The sequence below is a fragment of the Hakea prostrata genome, chromosome 3 (genome assembly GCF_041222555.1).
Source record: "Hakea prostrata isolate BN-2017 chromosome 3, UWA_Hpros_2, whole genome shotgun sequence".
NCBI classification, from domain to species: Eukaryota; Viridiplantae; Streptophyta; class Magnoliopsida; order Proteales; family Proteaceae; genus Hakea; species Hakea prostrata.
The window spans coordinates 25,297,824-25,313,224 of record NC_142602.1 but is presented as its reverse complement, the minus strand read 5'-3'; the positions used below and the strand labels follow the sequence as shown (position 1 = coordinate 25,313,224).

Genomic DNA, 15,401 nt, shown 5'->3' with positions numbered 1-15,401 from the left:
TAAGTCAGAGAAAGGTGCTGGTAGGAAACCTAACTTTCCCTTGTAAAGATGATGATAAGGGCCTATGGACTCCATTGGACAAAAAGTCTTTGGAAGGAAGAAGAAATGCTAAATTTTTTGACTAATTCTGTGTCTCTGAACAAGAGAAATGCTATTTCATCATAATAGATGATTTTAGTTCTTGCAACCCAAAAATATTAGTGCTCTTTGATCTTCATTTCCACCAACCTATATTTTTCTTCATATTTTCAGCAGAAAAAGAAAGAAATAGTAAAAATATAAAGTATTGAAACAGTATATGGATGTGTGTGACCTGGGTTGCTTTTGAATTAGCTTTGCCTTCATTTTCAAGCCTATAAAATCCTTCAGATGGAAGACAAATGATCTTAAACTAATGTTTGTAACTCTTTGAAGGATTTGTTTCCCAAACATATATGTTTTTCACTTAGAACGCAAATTGTTGACAACCCATTTATTTTAAGAAAATTTTCATTACTTGGGTGCAATTAAGTTAGAAATGCAAAAACCTATCATGCATTTGACCAAAACCTAATCTAAATAATTTCTTCTTCTTTTCTTTTTTTGTGGGGGTGGGGTGGGAGATTTTATTAGTGTTGATATGGATTGAATAGGGAGAAGAAGAAAAAACAAGACTAATACAGACAAGATTTGACTGGAGTTGAAAACTAGAATTTTTAACTAGAATTTTCAACAAGGTACCTTTGTCCAAAAGTCTTATCCTTTGGTTTATCCAGCAGCCAGGGAGGAATCGAGACACTGCAAATTCACATTGCTGATAACTGGAAATTACTTTAAACTCTTTGTCTCTGTCAAGAAAAACCAATGAAATAGGAAAGATAAAGACCCATTAATATCATTACACACTCTCAGCAGCCTCTTTATACAACATTTACTGATGCAAGCTCAAAATATACTTGGGAATTATCAATTTATGCATACCTCAATTACATTCTTAGCTCTTGGACTCAAGGAGATTCAAACCCTTGACCTCGAAGCACGGTCACTAACCAATTGAACCAGCCCTTTAAGGTTTCTTAATTGACACTTAAATTACATATATATTTTTCTTTTGTTTCCAGCATTCTTATATGATACAAGTTCTTTCCCCTCATTATATAGCCATAGATGTCGTGGTTTTCCTATTTTTTAGTAAGAGAAACATTTAGATCTAGGGAAATGTGGGTCGCTTCATGGTCAAGATGAAAGGGTTGTGTTCTTCTAAACAAGAATTCTGCATGTCCCGGGAAGGCAAATCAACGACTATATTGTTAACGCCCATGAAATTTTCCATCTTAGGAAGAAATAAAATGGTAAAGGTGGATGGGTAGCTATTAAATTAGATCTCTCTAAAGCTTTTAATAGAGTTGAATGGGGTCTCTTGACTAGTGTCTTTAGATTTATGGATTTTGCAGAAGATTGGATTTCTTTTTATCTTCTCTCTTATCTCTTCTTCCTCTTTTTCTATAAAGCTGAATGGTATCACATATGACTTTTTCTCTCCTTCTAGAGGCATTAGGCAAGGATGCCCCCTAAACCCATACTTTTTTCTTTGCATTATGGAGGTCCTTTCTAGAATGTTGAATGCATATCGGGAATTAAATAGCTTCAAGGGCAATAGAGTTGCCAAGAGAGCCCCGGACATTTCTTTTTTGCTAATGATCTTCTCACTGTTAAAGTTGCTCTTGATTTATTTGCTGGTTTGTCTGGACAATGTATCAATTTTGAAAAGAGTGGGATGTTTTTCAGCAAAAACGTTAGTCAAATTGTTAAGAAAAATTTGTGCTCTTTTCTTGGGATTCCGAAAATGAGCATGTCTTGTAAAGACCTCGGAACATACATTTTCAATTCTAGAGCTAGAACTAGAGATTTCAAATTTTTTATTGAAAAAATCTCATCCCGCCTTTTAGCATGGAAAGCTAGTTGTCTGTCCTTCGTAGGTAGATTCGTTCTCATTAAATCTATTCTTTCATCCATCCCCTCTTTTCAAATGGTCTGTTTTGATATTCCCATGTCTATCTATTCTAAATTGGACTCTATTGCTCTTAACTCTTGGAATGGTGGCACTAATTCTATCAAAAATACTTCTTTAATTAAAAAAGATATCTTCTTCAAGCCTTACTAATTGGGTGGTTTAGGTGTTCGAAGAGCTCACATCCATAATCAAGCTCTTATCCATAAACTTTCCTAGAGAATGTTATCTAGCAATTGCTTAGTTTGGAGTCAAATTTTGAAAAGTAAATATTTTTCTGACTCTCACCTTTCAATCCTAAAATATAGAACAACATATATTCCCACATTTGGAATGGTATTGTTAGAACCCTGCCTTTTCTCAAATCGTGCTCTCTCAAAATCATTGGGAAAGGTGATCCTACTTTTTTTTGCACGATCCTTGGATTCCTTGTATCCCTCATCATGTTATACCTCCCCCTCTTCTTTAGATGGTGATTTGATCCAAAAATACTCTTGGAACCTGAATAGAATTCTCACCCTTCTCCCCTTCCCATTTATCTCAAAAATCCTTCAAATCTCCCCCAAACCTTTGGAAGATGCTTGGTTCTGTCATTTTGTTAATTGGGGAAGTTCTCCACCAAACTTTTAGCTGCCCACCTTTCGAGTGAGTCAATATTTCAGGATTTGAATGAAACTAGATTTTAGAAACTCTTCAAAACCCTTAAATTGCACCTAAGATACAAAATTTTCCTTTGGAGGGTTTTGCATAATAGTTTAACTGTCAACAAAACTATTGCCAAATGGAATAATTCGTCCAATAAGTGTGTCTTGGGTGATTGCCCTATGAAATTGATTGGCATGTTTTTCTTTCAAGTTGGTATGCAAAACACATTTTATTTGCAGCTCCCTTAGGTCTCAAGATTGAACATTTTCGAACTGACTCAATTTTCAAATTTATTTTATAAATCTGTATCATTTTTCAATGAAAAAAAGAAATGATTTTTCTGGTGGCTTTCTGTTCTTTTATTCTCTTTTTATTATATCTAAACATCTAGAAACAAAGTTCTAAGAGTAGGTAAGAAGATAACTCCAAGTAAGACTCTAGAAACTATTCTGTTTGGTTAAAAGAACTCAAAGTCTCACCTCCTATATCAGGGAATACATCATTTGAATCAAATGCTCTTAACCATGAAAATTCTTTCCAATTTCCGTCCATTAGTTGGGATAAAATCATCAACTGAACTTTGATTATTGCATGGTATGAATGCGAGCAAGGATAGAAGTGGAAAACTGCTTTTGAAACAGAAGAAAAATGCTTATCCGGAGCCATAGGAACAAGAAGCATTGATTAGCTGGAACTTTTGCTCTAATTTAGGATTTCGTTTAGATGAAGTTTGGTTTAATTATAATGACCTACCTACTCTTATTCCTAAGCATTCCGGAGTAATTTGGCCCATCAAATGAGTCCGAATTTTGCTTTTCATATATAAAAATTCAACTGACATTAAATTTGGGAGCATTCCTATGAACTTATATAATACGTCATCATACAGTCTCTAATGATCGAGCATTTTAGGAAATTTCTTCCAATTGATACCTCTTTTTTAGTCAATGCTTTTTCTTTTCATCACAAAAAGAAAAGAAAAAAAAGGGATTCCGCATGTCCACCATCCTTTACCCTTTCTGTTTTTTGTTAAAAGATCTCCCGAAGATAAAAGAAAAAAAAAATCTGTAAGAGAATCTGGGTAGATAGAGGTGAAATTTTGGGCACTGGAGAATCTCCACTGGGTTTTAAGCCTTTAAGCAACTATACCGCTGACAGTCAGGCAACATGCTGCAGTATTGATGATCTGGCCAACCACTTCAAACAAATCTTCCCACTATTGAAAGAAAACAAAATAGTTTCTTCCCTTATCATAGGGCATTCAGATATTGAGGAACCATGAACCAATACAATTTACTGGAAACCTCAAAAAACATTCACAATCTGCAGCATATTATCCACATATTTTGATACAATTTTAGATTACACTAGCCAATGCCTTTCTTGATATATTTAATGCATCCTACCCCAACCCAAAAAATATATATTAAAAAAAAAAAAATTTAAAAACCCTAGAACAAGAAGAAGACAGTTAACTCATTCGATCTGACTGATGGGCAACCCAACTCAATCAGCTCACCAGAACCATGTCCTCACTTCCAGCCTTAGCAGCCACAGCTTCTAGTCTCTTCCATGTCAACTCTCTCTGTTCATCCATTTCTTTGGCATTGGCCAATTTCTCTTGGTACTGTCTCTGGCATTCTTCAAACAGATCGTTATCCATCTCCAAGAACATTTTCCGCACATTGGATGTCAGTCCATGAACTGCCTGGTTCCAATGGCTCTTTATGTTGTTCTCCAGGGCTTCAAAAATTAATGGGAGTACCACACTACGATTTTGTGCAATCAAACTCACTATGTGGTCATTGTTCCACAAGAAAAGGGCTCGCTCTGATACCTGTCATGTAGCTTTGGTTTAGCAAATACTTTATATAATGACTGATACTACAATCCCCAAAAACAAAAACTGATCATTTCTAATCAAATGAAGCAATTTACAAACATCAGACAGCAGATGACTTTAGTTCCAACAACAGATACTCCTATTGAGCAAATCATGCATAACAATAACAAATTACAAGATAACTAAGGAACTATGATAAGCTTCCGCATGCAAATCTCTTCCAGAACCCTTCCCACTGGGTTATGGCTTCATCAGGTCGGGATCAACATGACTGCGGCAATGTCTTGATAAAGCCCTGCTAGAAAAATAGTAGTCACTACCCCAGAAACAAATTAGGTTATCAATGTCCTGTCAGGAACTGTAAGAGCATCTCCAAATGCCCAAGAGTTCCATAGGTGAGATTTCTCAAAGCTGCTCAATCTTGAAAAATCTACTGAAAGGGGCAGACAATAGGGAGCCTCGTCCCCTACTTCGGGCAGGAGAGGCTGTTTCAAAGTTTTGAACCTGAACCAACAGCTTGGAATATCACCCTTGTTAGTAAACGCTAACTAGGGGAACAGGAAGGAAAGGGGAGTGACCCATTTGTAGATAAGTCCAATTCTTTATCTTCAAGTTAAAAAGAAGCAGGGCATCAACCTACATCCTTGACCAAGAAAAAGATCCAAGACACACAAAGTCTCTCTATTCTCCCCATTCCAAAAGGAAAAGGATGGGTGAACCACCATAGCTCATGGAGCAAGAAATAGTGCTCAAATGTATGATGAAGATGGACTCTCGGCCATATTCTACATTAATAACAGCCAAATCAATTGACTCAACATATGCTCTTCAAAATATTCATACATGCATGATTCATTAGTGTGGACATGACTCATTCGTTTATCCACATGCTGAAATATAGCATATATCAAGGGAACATTTCTAGTATACATTAATCAATGATTCAGCAAGCAACCTATACTATATATACTGAAAAGCAAGCTGGAAAGACAATTCTCTTCAGGAAAAGGAAACAATGGTAAATGGGGGGAACCAAATTGAACTCCACTGAGTTCCATCTAAATGATGGATTATCCTTGTTATTGTTTGTGGTCTTAAGTTCTCTATTAACCAAACATAACTAGTCTACAGTGCCACAGTTAAGCTATCCATATGAAGGAAAGATTAAGATGATGATTCAAAAATATAAAACGCAAACAAGATAAGAGGCTGAAAATGATAGGTATTGAGATAGAGCAAAGTTTGAAGTATTCTGCTTTCAGAAAGATATGGCAAAGGCACATTGTTCCCCTAAAGAAATCCCACCTTATACAGATCTGCCAAGCATCCAACATGCTGGAAGATACCACAATGGCTCATATACAGATGCATATGGACATGGTGAATTATTATACCGCTTGATCTCATATAAAAATATTCTCACAGCACCTTGTATAGTAAGAGCATGGCTTGAATGATGATATCCAGGCCAACTAATGATTTGCGTCAAGCATAATCTGAAAATTAATATTAGACCATAAATTGAGGAATGAAATTGCCCTAGATGTTCCTAAAAAATCTACAGTGGTTGACAGACTTGTTTCAGTAACTGCAGATTTGAACAATACTCAAAATCCAAGAAGCCTATGCAGGAATTACTCAAGAGAAGTGGTAATCAACATAAAATTAACTAGCATTTGATGCTAATATTTATATCATAACTAATTAGGGGCAGGCCTTAGAGCAATGGTCAGTGGACCACAGTTGTAGCCTGAGGTCAAGGTACGGAAACAGCCTCCCAGCAAAATTTGTTGGTGTAAGGCTGCATAGGAAAAATGCCCCCGGACTCTGCTTGTGTGGAACTCCTTCAGTATCAGGTTTGCCCTTATATATATCATATCTAATTATGTCATGAAGTAATCAAGAAATAATGATTTAGTGACAAAGGAGCCACAAACTCAGAAGCAAAAATTGACAGCGTAAAGTAGCTACACACTTAGAATACTGTCATTAAAATCATCAGTCAACATACTGAAATTCGTTCACCTCAATCAAAAAAGTTTGGAATTAAATCACTCTTGTTATATTTTCCACGAAATAAAACTATGATTATAACAGAAGCAAAGCAAGATTCAACAGTGCATATTATCTTGTTGGATATCAATTAGAGGCACCATGACAAGTATAATAATAATAGTAATAATAACAGCAGCAAAAAGACTTATAATTTCACGAAATAGTTTGCACTAAATTTGACAAAGGATTTGGCAAACAGACATCACTGAGGGTGCGACTCCAAGTATTCTAATAAGTAATAAATACAATGTCCGAGGTTAGATAAGAAATTAAATAGAAAATAGATTACTGCTTTCACAGGTCCACAGGAGTCTAAGTAGGGGACTAAGAATGTCTTAGAACCCAAAGGTCAAAAAACTAATTTCTGTATTTACTAAAGTCAAGCATACGGTTAGGGAAATGTTCACAACTTGAACAACACTATTTGACCACCTAGATAATTGGCCTATACGTAATGGTATCAGTCTCAAATTGATACGCCTATTTTTTTATTTTCTTTCTTATTTTTTAAATACACAGAATTAAATTTTATAGTCTGATACAGAGTGATACGATACTATCAATGCAACCAATAAATGACTTCACAGGTGCATTAATACGTATCAATATGTATTGATACCACCAACATAGTAGATACCTTCCATTCAAAAGCCATTTTCACACACAGCCTCCATACAGCTGCTGTTCTTGCTGAAAAATGAAAGACTCTCAACTGAGTGTCTCAAATCTTGCATTTGATCTCAGTTTTTCATACTTTGGGAGTTAAGACTTCCAATCAACACTGAGAACAAATCATTGCTACCACACGCAAGAAACCTCATCTTTTAATAACAGTTTTATTTGATGCCTTTGTTTGGTTACGCATTATTCTCAATCTTAGCATGTTTGACTTTTTATAGATGCCTCCATTTTCGTGATTTACTTATGACTCTTATTATATATTTATTTATTTATTTATACTGTTTTAGTGCATTTCCAAGTGCACTTTGGCCAATTCCATCCATATCCTTAGTGGTAGATATGTATCTATGAAACAATACAATATGTCTCCAAATCATACAACAAATGATACTGATACTTTAAACCTCTGTTTCACCCCATCTAATCCCCGCCCACCCAAATGAGAGTGCTTTAGCAATCTCTGTAGCCTCTATGGCTACTTGGTTTGTTCATCACTGTTGATTCTTTCACGCATGTATCACGAAAGATGGAGTTCTTTTTCTTGCAACAATATCTTGCAGTTATCTTAAGCAGCCTTAATTTGATCTCTTGTTGCTTATGATTGCCTCTCCTTTGTATGCAGCTAAACCCAAAATAAAATGGATTATGGATTGGACATATGTCAAATCTTGTAGTCCTTGGCTATAACACAACACCAAACTGCACCCCTCCCAAAAAAAAAAACTATACTGTCAAATGTAAAGATTTAAAAACCCGGCAGATAAGAGGGTTTGAATTTGCCATCCGCAAAAATGATAATGGAATCAAACCTACAACAAGCATGAGCAGATGAAGGTGTGAGGCACAGCTTTTGTGCGACTAACCCTACATGGGAGATCATGGCCACCAAAATAGATAAAATCAAGTAACAAAATAAAGCTAAATATTGTAATCTATATGATAAGCAAACAATGGACCAAACTAGAATACAGATACAAAATCAGGTTGGAATATAACAGTACTAGGTTTTCCAGATAATATAGCAGCCAAAAATATCAAATGAAACTATCCCAATCATATTTCAATTTTTAAGAAGCTATGTTTAGACTTGAAATACTAAGAAGGCTCCATGAGTCAGATTTTAACATCCAAGGAAAATTTTGTATTGGCTGAAAATCCATAAGGAGATCAATATAAGAACAGAGAAAGAGCAATATGTTATCTGGCATGACACTTGCCTTGAAGAGAATGAAATGTGAAAAATCATGCACCATTCATCATATCTACCCAAAATAAAAAGATTAGGAGGGGGGGGAAAATACATCATTCATTACATGTCCAAACTTACTAGGCGACCTCATTCTGGTCCATGCTCTCCATACACTATGGAAATCAATCAACTAGTCCCTTCAAATTTTATAACACCTTTACTAGTTCATGAAAACTACAAAAACAAATTGTGATCATAGTTGCCAAGGCAACCAAAGGAGTTAGAGAGGTGGCTCAGCAATAAAGCACTAGCCTAGGTGTCACCTGGGGACTCTAGGTTAGCAGAACATGACTATATGTAATGTCAAGATAAACTTTGTAAAGTTATGTTTATATGCAAAAAGAAGCTACATCAATGCAATTTGATTTTATTATGTTAGAAATGGCCTATTATGAGAAAACCAACTTATAATAAACAAAGCATAGATTATAAAGCAAGTTACACAGCACCCACTATATTTGGGGTGAAACTAGCGACTACCCACGATTGTCTCAAAATTACATTGCACCCACCCACATAATTACAAATTACCCACAGTTAAATTTGCAGTTAAATGGTTTATAAAATTATCTAAATGCCCTTCAATGCCACACCCAACCCCTAGATGAGTGAAGGGAGGGATTCTCCCTTCACCATCCTCTTCCTATGCCAGAAACTACTCCCCACCACAGGAAACCACCCACCACGCCCACGCCTACGACCATCTTTTTCTCTCTCTCACAAGCATAGATCTGATTCTGCAGAAATAAAAATCAGATTTGAAGGACAAGATTTTCCAGATCCCCACAGACAAAATGTTGGAGAATAAAATGCCGATTCAGAAGTGAATTTTCCAGATCTAAATTGATACTGTAATTTTCCAGTTCTCTGTGAATCCATCTTCCTTCGTTTGGACCTTGCTAGAGGTGCGAGGAAGAAACTGAAATTCAACTGCTTCTTCTGCAATTTCATGACTAGGTTTACAGTTTGTAGAAATAGATGCCCTTACACAGTGAGAGAGAGACACGGTGGGGGGGGGGGGGGGAGAGGGAGAGAGAGAGGAGAAAAGCTAAAGCAAGTAAGGAACTTCTCAATAGTCGCAGCTGAACGTTCCAGTTTTGAGATCAAAATGGACAATTTCTGATATTAGTCATGTATAATGGTGGAAAAGATGGAACTGCCTTCGCTATTGGAGCTTGCACCACTGTTGGTGGCCTGTAATTTCTCTTTTTTTATCACTGAATTTTGATATTTCAGTTGGGTACTTCAAAATAGTGATGAATTTGAAAATTTTCTATTGCTCTGTTTTCTTGTACAGGGCTTTGGGGTATGGGCTGTCAAACCTGAGGTACTTCTCTGAAGCTTCTTCTGCAGGTGCTCAAATAATGGAGGTCATAAATAGGTTACCTCTAACTGATTCAGACAACAGAAATCAGAGAAACTCTTCCTTTCAAATCCCCTTGTAGAACAGGAAAAGGATTTGTGGAATTGATGAAGAGCCTAATTGGAAACCCTTGAATCTGCAATTAGAGGTTTGACTAGCAGATTTTATCGATGAAGAAAGAAGGAAGAGAAGAGGGAGAGAAACGAAGTGTTTCTATTACAACCCATTTACTCGATATCGTGTTTCTGAATATCAGAGAATGAATTTTAACAAGGTAGCGACTCCGTTATGTGAAGTTCGTGTTAGAGAGAGAGATGGGGTTGCGCTGTGGTAGCCTGCAGGGAGGGGGTCCGGTCGTCGGCATGGTGGGCGGTTTCGGGTAGTGGAGAGTAGTTTCCGGCATAGGAAATCTTGGGGTTGGGTATGGCATCAAAGGGCATTTAGATAATTCTATAACCCATTTAATAGCAGAATTTAATTGTGGGTAACTTGTAATTATGCATGTGGGTGCCATGTAATTTCTGAGACAATAGTGGGTGGTCACACCCCAAACATAGTAGGTGCCGTGTAATTTGCTCTAGAATATAATATAAGCACATGCATCCAAAAAATGAAAGCAATAGACAAAAATCAACAAAAAAATTATGAGGTCTCATCAACAAGGCATGCTATCAACTTGGACCCAAGAGTTTGGAAGCCTAAGCAATGCATTAACAACTATGCCAAAGACTTGGAAATAATCATGTGCAACTCTACCAAACTAATGATTGCCCAAGATTAGATACACTGATAGAGACGAGATGGGTGTGATAGGCATTTGCTACGAGAAGTCAATAGGCTGATGGATGGAAGGTAATTTTTTTCCATTTTTTTCAATTCTTTTTTACAAAGTCCAGCTCTGACCCTTCGCAATATATACAATCAAAGTTCACAAAAGATATCATTGGATTCAAGGAATTTTCTATTATTCAATGAGGCTAGAGTGTAGAATTTACTAATTTAAAACCCAACCACAGATGTAAAAGACAAATAGAACCTTGAACCAGCAAGGAACTGCAAGACTGCTGATTATACATCAACCCACTATAACTAAAAGCTGCTTCATGAAAACTTTGTGGAGGAAGTAAACAAGGTCTTGGCTTCCTAAGCAGACTGACTAGTAACTGTCTATTACAATCTGAATCCCACCACATTTCATTGGCTTTCACGTCCAATAGAAGAACAAAAAGGTGTCATATGTCAAAGCTCCACCAGGAAATTCGGCATGTGATGTAAGCCTATACCTGGCAATGTGAGCCAAGCTGTTACATCATACCAGCTAGCTAGTTTCTAGGCATAAAACAAGAAAAAAGAGTGCTGGTCAAGTTTTACAATCTTCCACCCATGGAGAGTAAAAACAATATAAATTGTTCTAACTAAGATAAAATCCTAAATTAGGGTCTTATATGGATATGTTCGACAAGATATAATTCACAAATAAACAAATTGGTTCATTCCATTGAATCAGAAGCTAATTGCTTTACCACATGTACAACAGCTACAACATTAAGCCGTATCTGTTCAACTCCTGATGAATAAAGTTCCGATATAATATGGTTGAACAGGCAAAACAGTCAGCCAGAAAGAAGCTTGTCTTTTCTACTTCTAGCAGGCAAGCATTATATAAACACAGAGCATCGTATGAATAGTGTCTGTCTATTACAATCTGAATCCCACCACATTTCATTGGCTTTCAGGTCCAATACAAGAATAAACAGGTGGCATATGTCAAAGGTTCACCAGCAAATTTGGCATGAGAGGTCAGCCTGCAGATACCTAGCAAAGTGAGCCAAGCTGTTATATCATAGGCGGCTGGCTAGTGTCTAGGCATAAACCAAGAAAAGAAGAGCTGGTCAAGTTTTGCAATCTTCTACTCATGGAAAGTAAAAACAGTATAAATTGTTCTAACTAAGATAAAGTCCTAAATTAGGGTCTCATCTGGATATGTCCGGCAAGACATCATTCACCCATGAACAAATGGGTTCATTCCATTGAATTAGAAGCTAATTGCTTTTGCCACATGCACAACAGCTACAACATTAAGCTGTATCTTTTCAACTCCTGAGAATAAAGTTCAGAAATAACATGGTTGAACCGGCAAAACAACCTTGTCTTTTCTACTTCTGGTAGGCAACAATTATATAAACACAGAGAGCAACACACATGCATGACATGCAACTATAATATAAAGAGCCAAACCCATCCATCTATGACTTTGCAACTCAAACCCTATCTGATAAATACAACAAAAAGATACATGAGGTGGAGTGGGGTGATGTGAATGAAAGCAGCTCAACAGACCAACGATTGCATTCAGTCTAACAAAATACACCCGGTTTGTCAAAACTACTTAGAGATGTCACAGAAAGTGGCACTAGATAATTAATGCTAAACCGGTACAAAAACTAGAATGGGTGAACAACAGAACAGATATTAAATATTTCAAGGATCACTAGTAGGCTACACGGGCGCCAAAGCTTCTTCACCAAGGTAAAAAGTCCCCAGAAAATAAAAGAAGAACTAGACCTAGAAGGCTAAAAATAAAACAAGCAATTGCGAACACCCATAAACAGACAGAAATGGAAAATAAGTTCATCTAAAACACTGAAAGTAACAAACAAACATGAAGTTCATGTCTTTAAGATCCCTTGGGATGAACTTGAGCATCTAACATGAATCATGACCACCTGCGGAATGTTAGGTATAGGATCTAAAATGATATTTGAAAATATTGGAGTAAACTATCGCGAACCTGGAAATGGGAACTGTTAAGGCAACGAGCAATCTGTCTAAAGAGGGGAACCAAGCAACGTTGAAATTCCGCAGACTGCGTTAGCTCCAGCACTTCTTCTAGTTCTCCAAGAAAGAGAACCTCCTTCTGACAATTTGTTAATGGCCAGTACTTCAGCAGTCCCCTGATGACAGTATCTGCCAGCTTGTAATCCTTCTCCACAAACTGGGTAATGCAGTAGGAGAGCTGTTGATGATACAAAGCAACAGGTTTAGGCTTGTGGAGTGGGATAAGAGCACGAACGAGGAACAATTTATGCTCCTCCTTCATTGGTAGAGCAAAGCCGTTGATTATACTCCCGAGAATCTCCAGCAGCTCTCCTATTCCGCTGTGTCTCTCCGTCTCAAAGATGAAACGGTAAAAAATGTTGTTTATAGCCTTCCTTATGAAGGGACGATGAACCATGAACTTGCCATAAATACGATGGAGAACCGTCTTCAAATACTCCCGCTCACGGGGATCCTCGGAATCAAACAAATCAAGAAGCCTCAAAACGAAGGAATGATCGATGTAACGTTTAGCGATCTTAGTGTCAGTATCAGACGACACAACATACCTCAAGAGCAGCTCATACACAAGCTGCAAATGAGGCCACGAAGGCTCCAGATAAGGGTCCTCTTCCTCCGGATCAGTGGGTTCGGAGCCAGTATTCTCATGCGACGATGGCGGCAAGCAACGAAAGATATTGACGGAAATCATGCGTATCAGCTCTTCCTGGAGATTCTCGGCAATTTTGCTAGAACCCGATTGTAGGAAATCCACAAGCTCGAGTAAAGTCTGGCGCTTAGTCTCCTTCTCTCGAATCATTTTCAACGTGTCGGAGAAATCAAAAAGTATGCAACAAAGCTGCAGCTTTCGGAGGAACAAACTCGGGCGATCAGGGGCAGCAACATCTCTGAACAAGGGAAGAAATTCAACGGTAGCATCCGAAAGCCCAGTGGAGGACATCAAATTCGCAGAAGCAGCTCCAGCATTTGGTTGAGAATTGGGACCGGAGGAAGCAACGGCAGGTCGAGAAGCATGATTCACTGTCACGTTCGATGTGGAAACCGATGCAGAATTGCGATAAGCTGAAACACCCTGCCCAAATACAGCAGGCTCGTGAAGATCGGACTTGGAGACCTTACGATGCCCACGTTTTATGATTTTATTGAACATCTCACCCCAATGACAATGATGCGCCCTAACCCTAGATCTTCAAGCACAGCAATCAATTGTACAATCTAAGTAAAGTATCACTAGAACATGAACCGGAAACTGCCGAACACAAAAAGAAAGGAAACCTAGTATTATTCTTCTCCTTCAGTTTCAGCTTCTAAGATCACAACACACTTCTTCCCAAGGAATCGAAAACACGCGGATCGAAGAACCCTGAACCAGATGACAGAAAAGGGTACCGTTTTCAGTTCAAATCGTCGAGAAATCTGACGCCAGAGAGATGGGTACGCCGGAACCATCTATAAGAGGTTGCCGGAATAGAACCCAAATCAGACGAAGAATCAGAACCCAGATAGATTTCAAATGATCGATTCATGGGTTTGGGAGAGAATTAAAATTAGTGGAACAAAAAATCGGCGGGTGATGAAAATAAACAAGAATAAATTTACATTACAAAAACCTAAAAACTAGAAAAGCAACTGAAATGAGAAAATACGAAGACCCAGAGACGGGAGAACTTCAATTTTTCTATTTATTGTAAACCATAATTAATGTTTAATCTTCTTTAAAAAAAAAAAAAAAACTTTTTCAGGATTGGTTGATTCTTAGAATATTTTGAAAGTAACCAGCTAAGAATTTAAAAAGGAAATGAAATCTGAAGCCGTTGCGGCACAACCAGTTTAGAACCTCCAAAGAACTAAAAGAGGTTTCTTATAGCTTTGGTCCTCTTCTCTCCCCTGAAGAAGGAAGGATAAGATGATGTAATATTTGGACTGTATAAGGGTTTGAGGATTTTTTTTGTTATGACCAAATTAACCCGGGGTAAAAAGAAAACATAAACACTGAAATCCAGAATTGTGTTCAAATTTTTTTTATGATAGTAGTGATATACAAGGAAAGATATGAAATTGTCAATAGAGATTGGGTCAACACTTTTTTTTTTATTGGATAAAAGGGTCAACACTCTTATGAGTGAGAATTTGGACTGGAAGAAGCAATTGAATTGGACATTGAGGATTTAGGGTCAGAAGACTCAGAAATGCCCAACTCTGACTAAGGACTAATACCAAGTCATGAAATTCTCTTTTGTTTTTTAAGGTAATTAAATGCCAAGTCAGGATATTTGACTCTATAGTAGTATGGTGTATGTTTTGGTCATGGTTGGTCTATAAATAATATTTAATTAATAACAAAAAAATCAAGAAAAAGAATGTTAACAAACAGCGTGGTTCGTAATATTGGATTGTGCAAGAAGACGATTTAATCTTCGTGAAATAAAACATAATATCTAATATAAGATTGCAGAGGCGGTTCCACGTGTAAAATAATCATATGACCGGCCTATTTTAGAGTATTATTATTGTTTAAGAGATATATCAAACAGATGAGATTTTCCTTCATGCTAGATGTTTTGTAGATCATCCAATTGGTAGTATTTTTCACAATTTTTTTTCTTCCTAACAGTAATGTTGAAGGTGAGAGATCTATTTAATTGTTTTGCATCTGATGTCCGCATCTGGATACTGGGTAGATATTAATCTGTACTCTTCTTTTTACTCTTTTCTGCAAAGAAATTCTCAGTTAACC

General features: G+C 37.1%; 1 protein-coding gene across 1 annotated transcript; it reads right to left on the bottom strand.

Moving 5' to 3' along the window:
* Positions 1-3,725: 3,725 nt before the first annotated feature.
* On the bottom strand, positions 3,726-14,545 carry LOC149021861 (serine/threonine protein phosphatase 2A 57 kDa regulatory subunit B' beta isoform-like). Its single transcript, XM_089150041.1, has 2 exons — positions 12,618-14,545; positions 3,726-4,472 (listed from the first exon to the last, which is right to left on the bottom strand). Exons 1-2 carry the CDS (start codon positions 13,812-13,814, stop codon positions 4,146-4,148), a joined length of 1,524 nt encoding a protein of 507 aa, XP_089006167.1. The 5' UTR covers positions 13,815-14,545; the 3' UTR covers positions 3,726-4,145.
* Between the last annotated feature and the right edge of the window lie 856 nt (positions 14,546-15,401).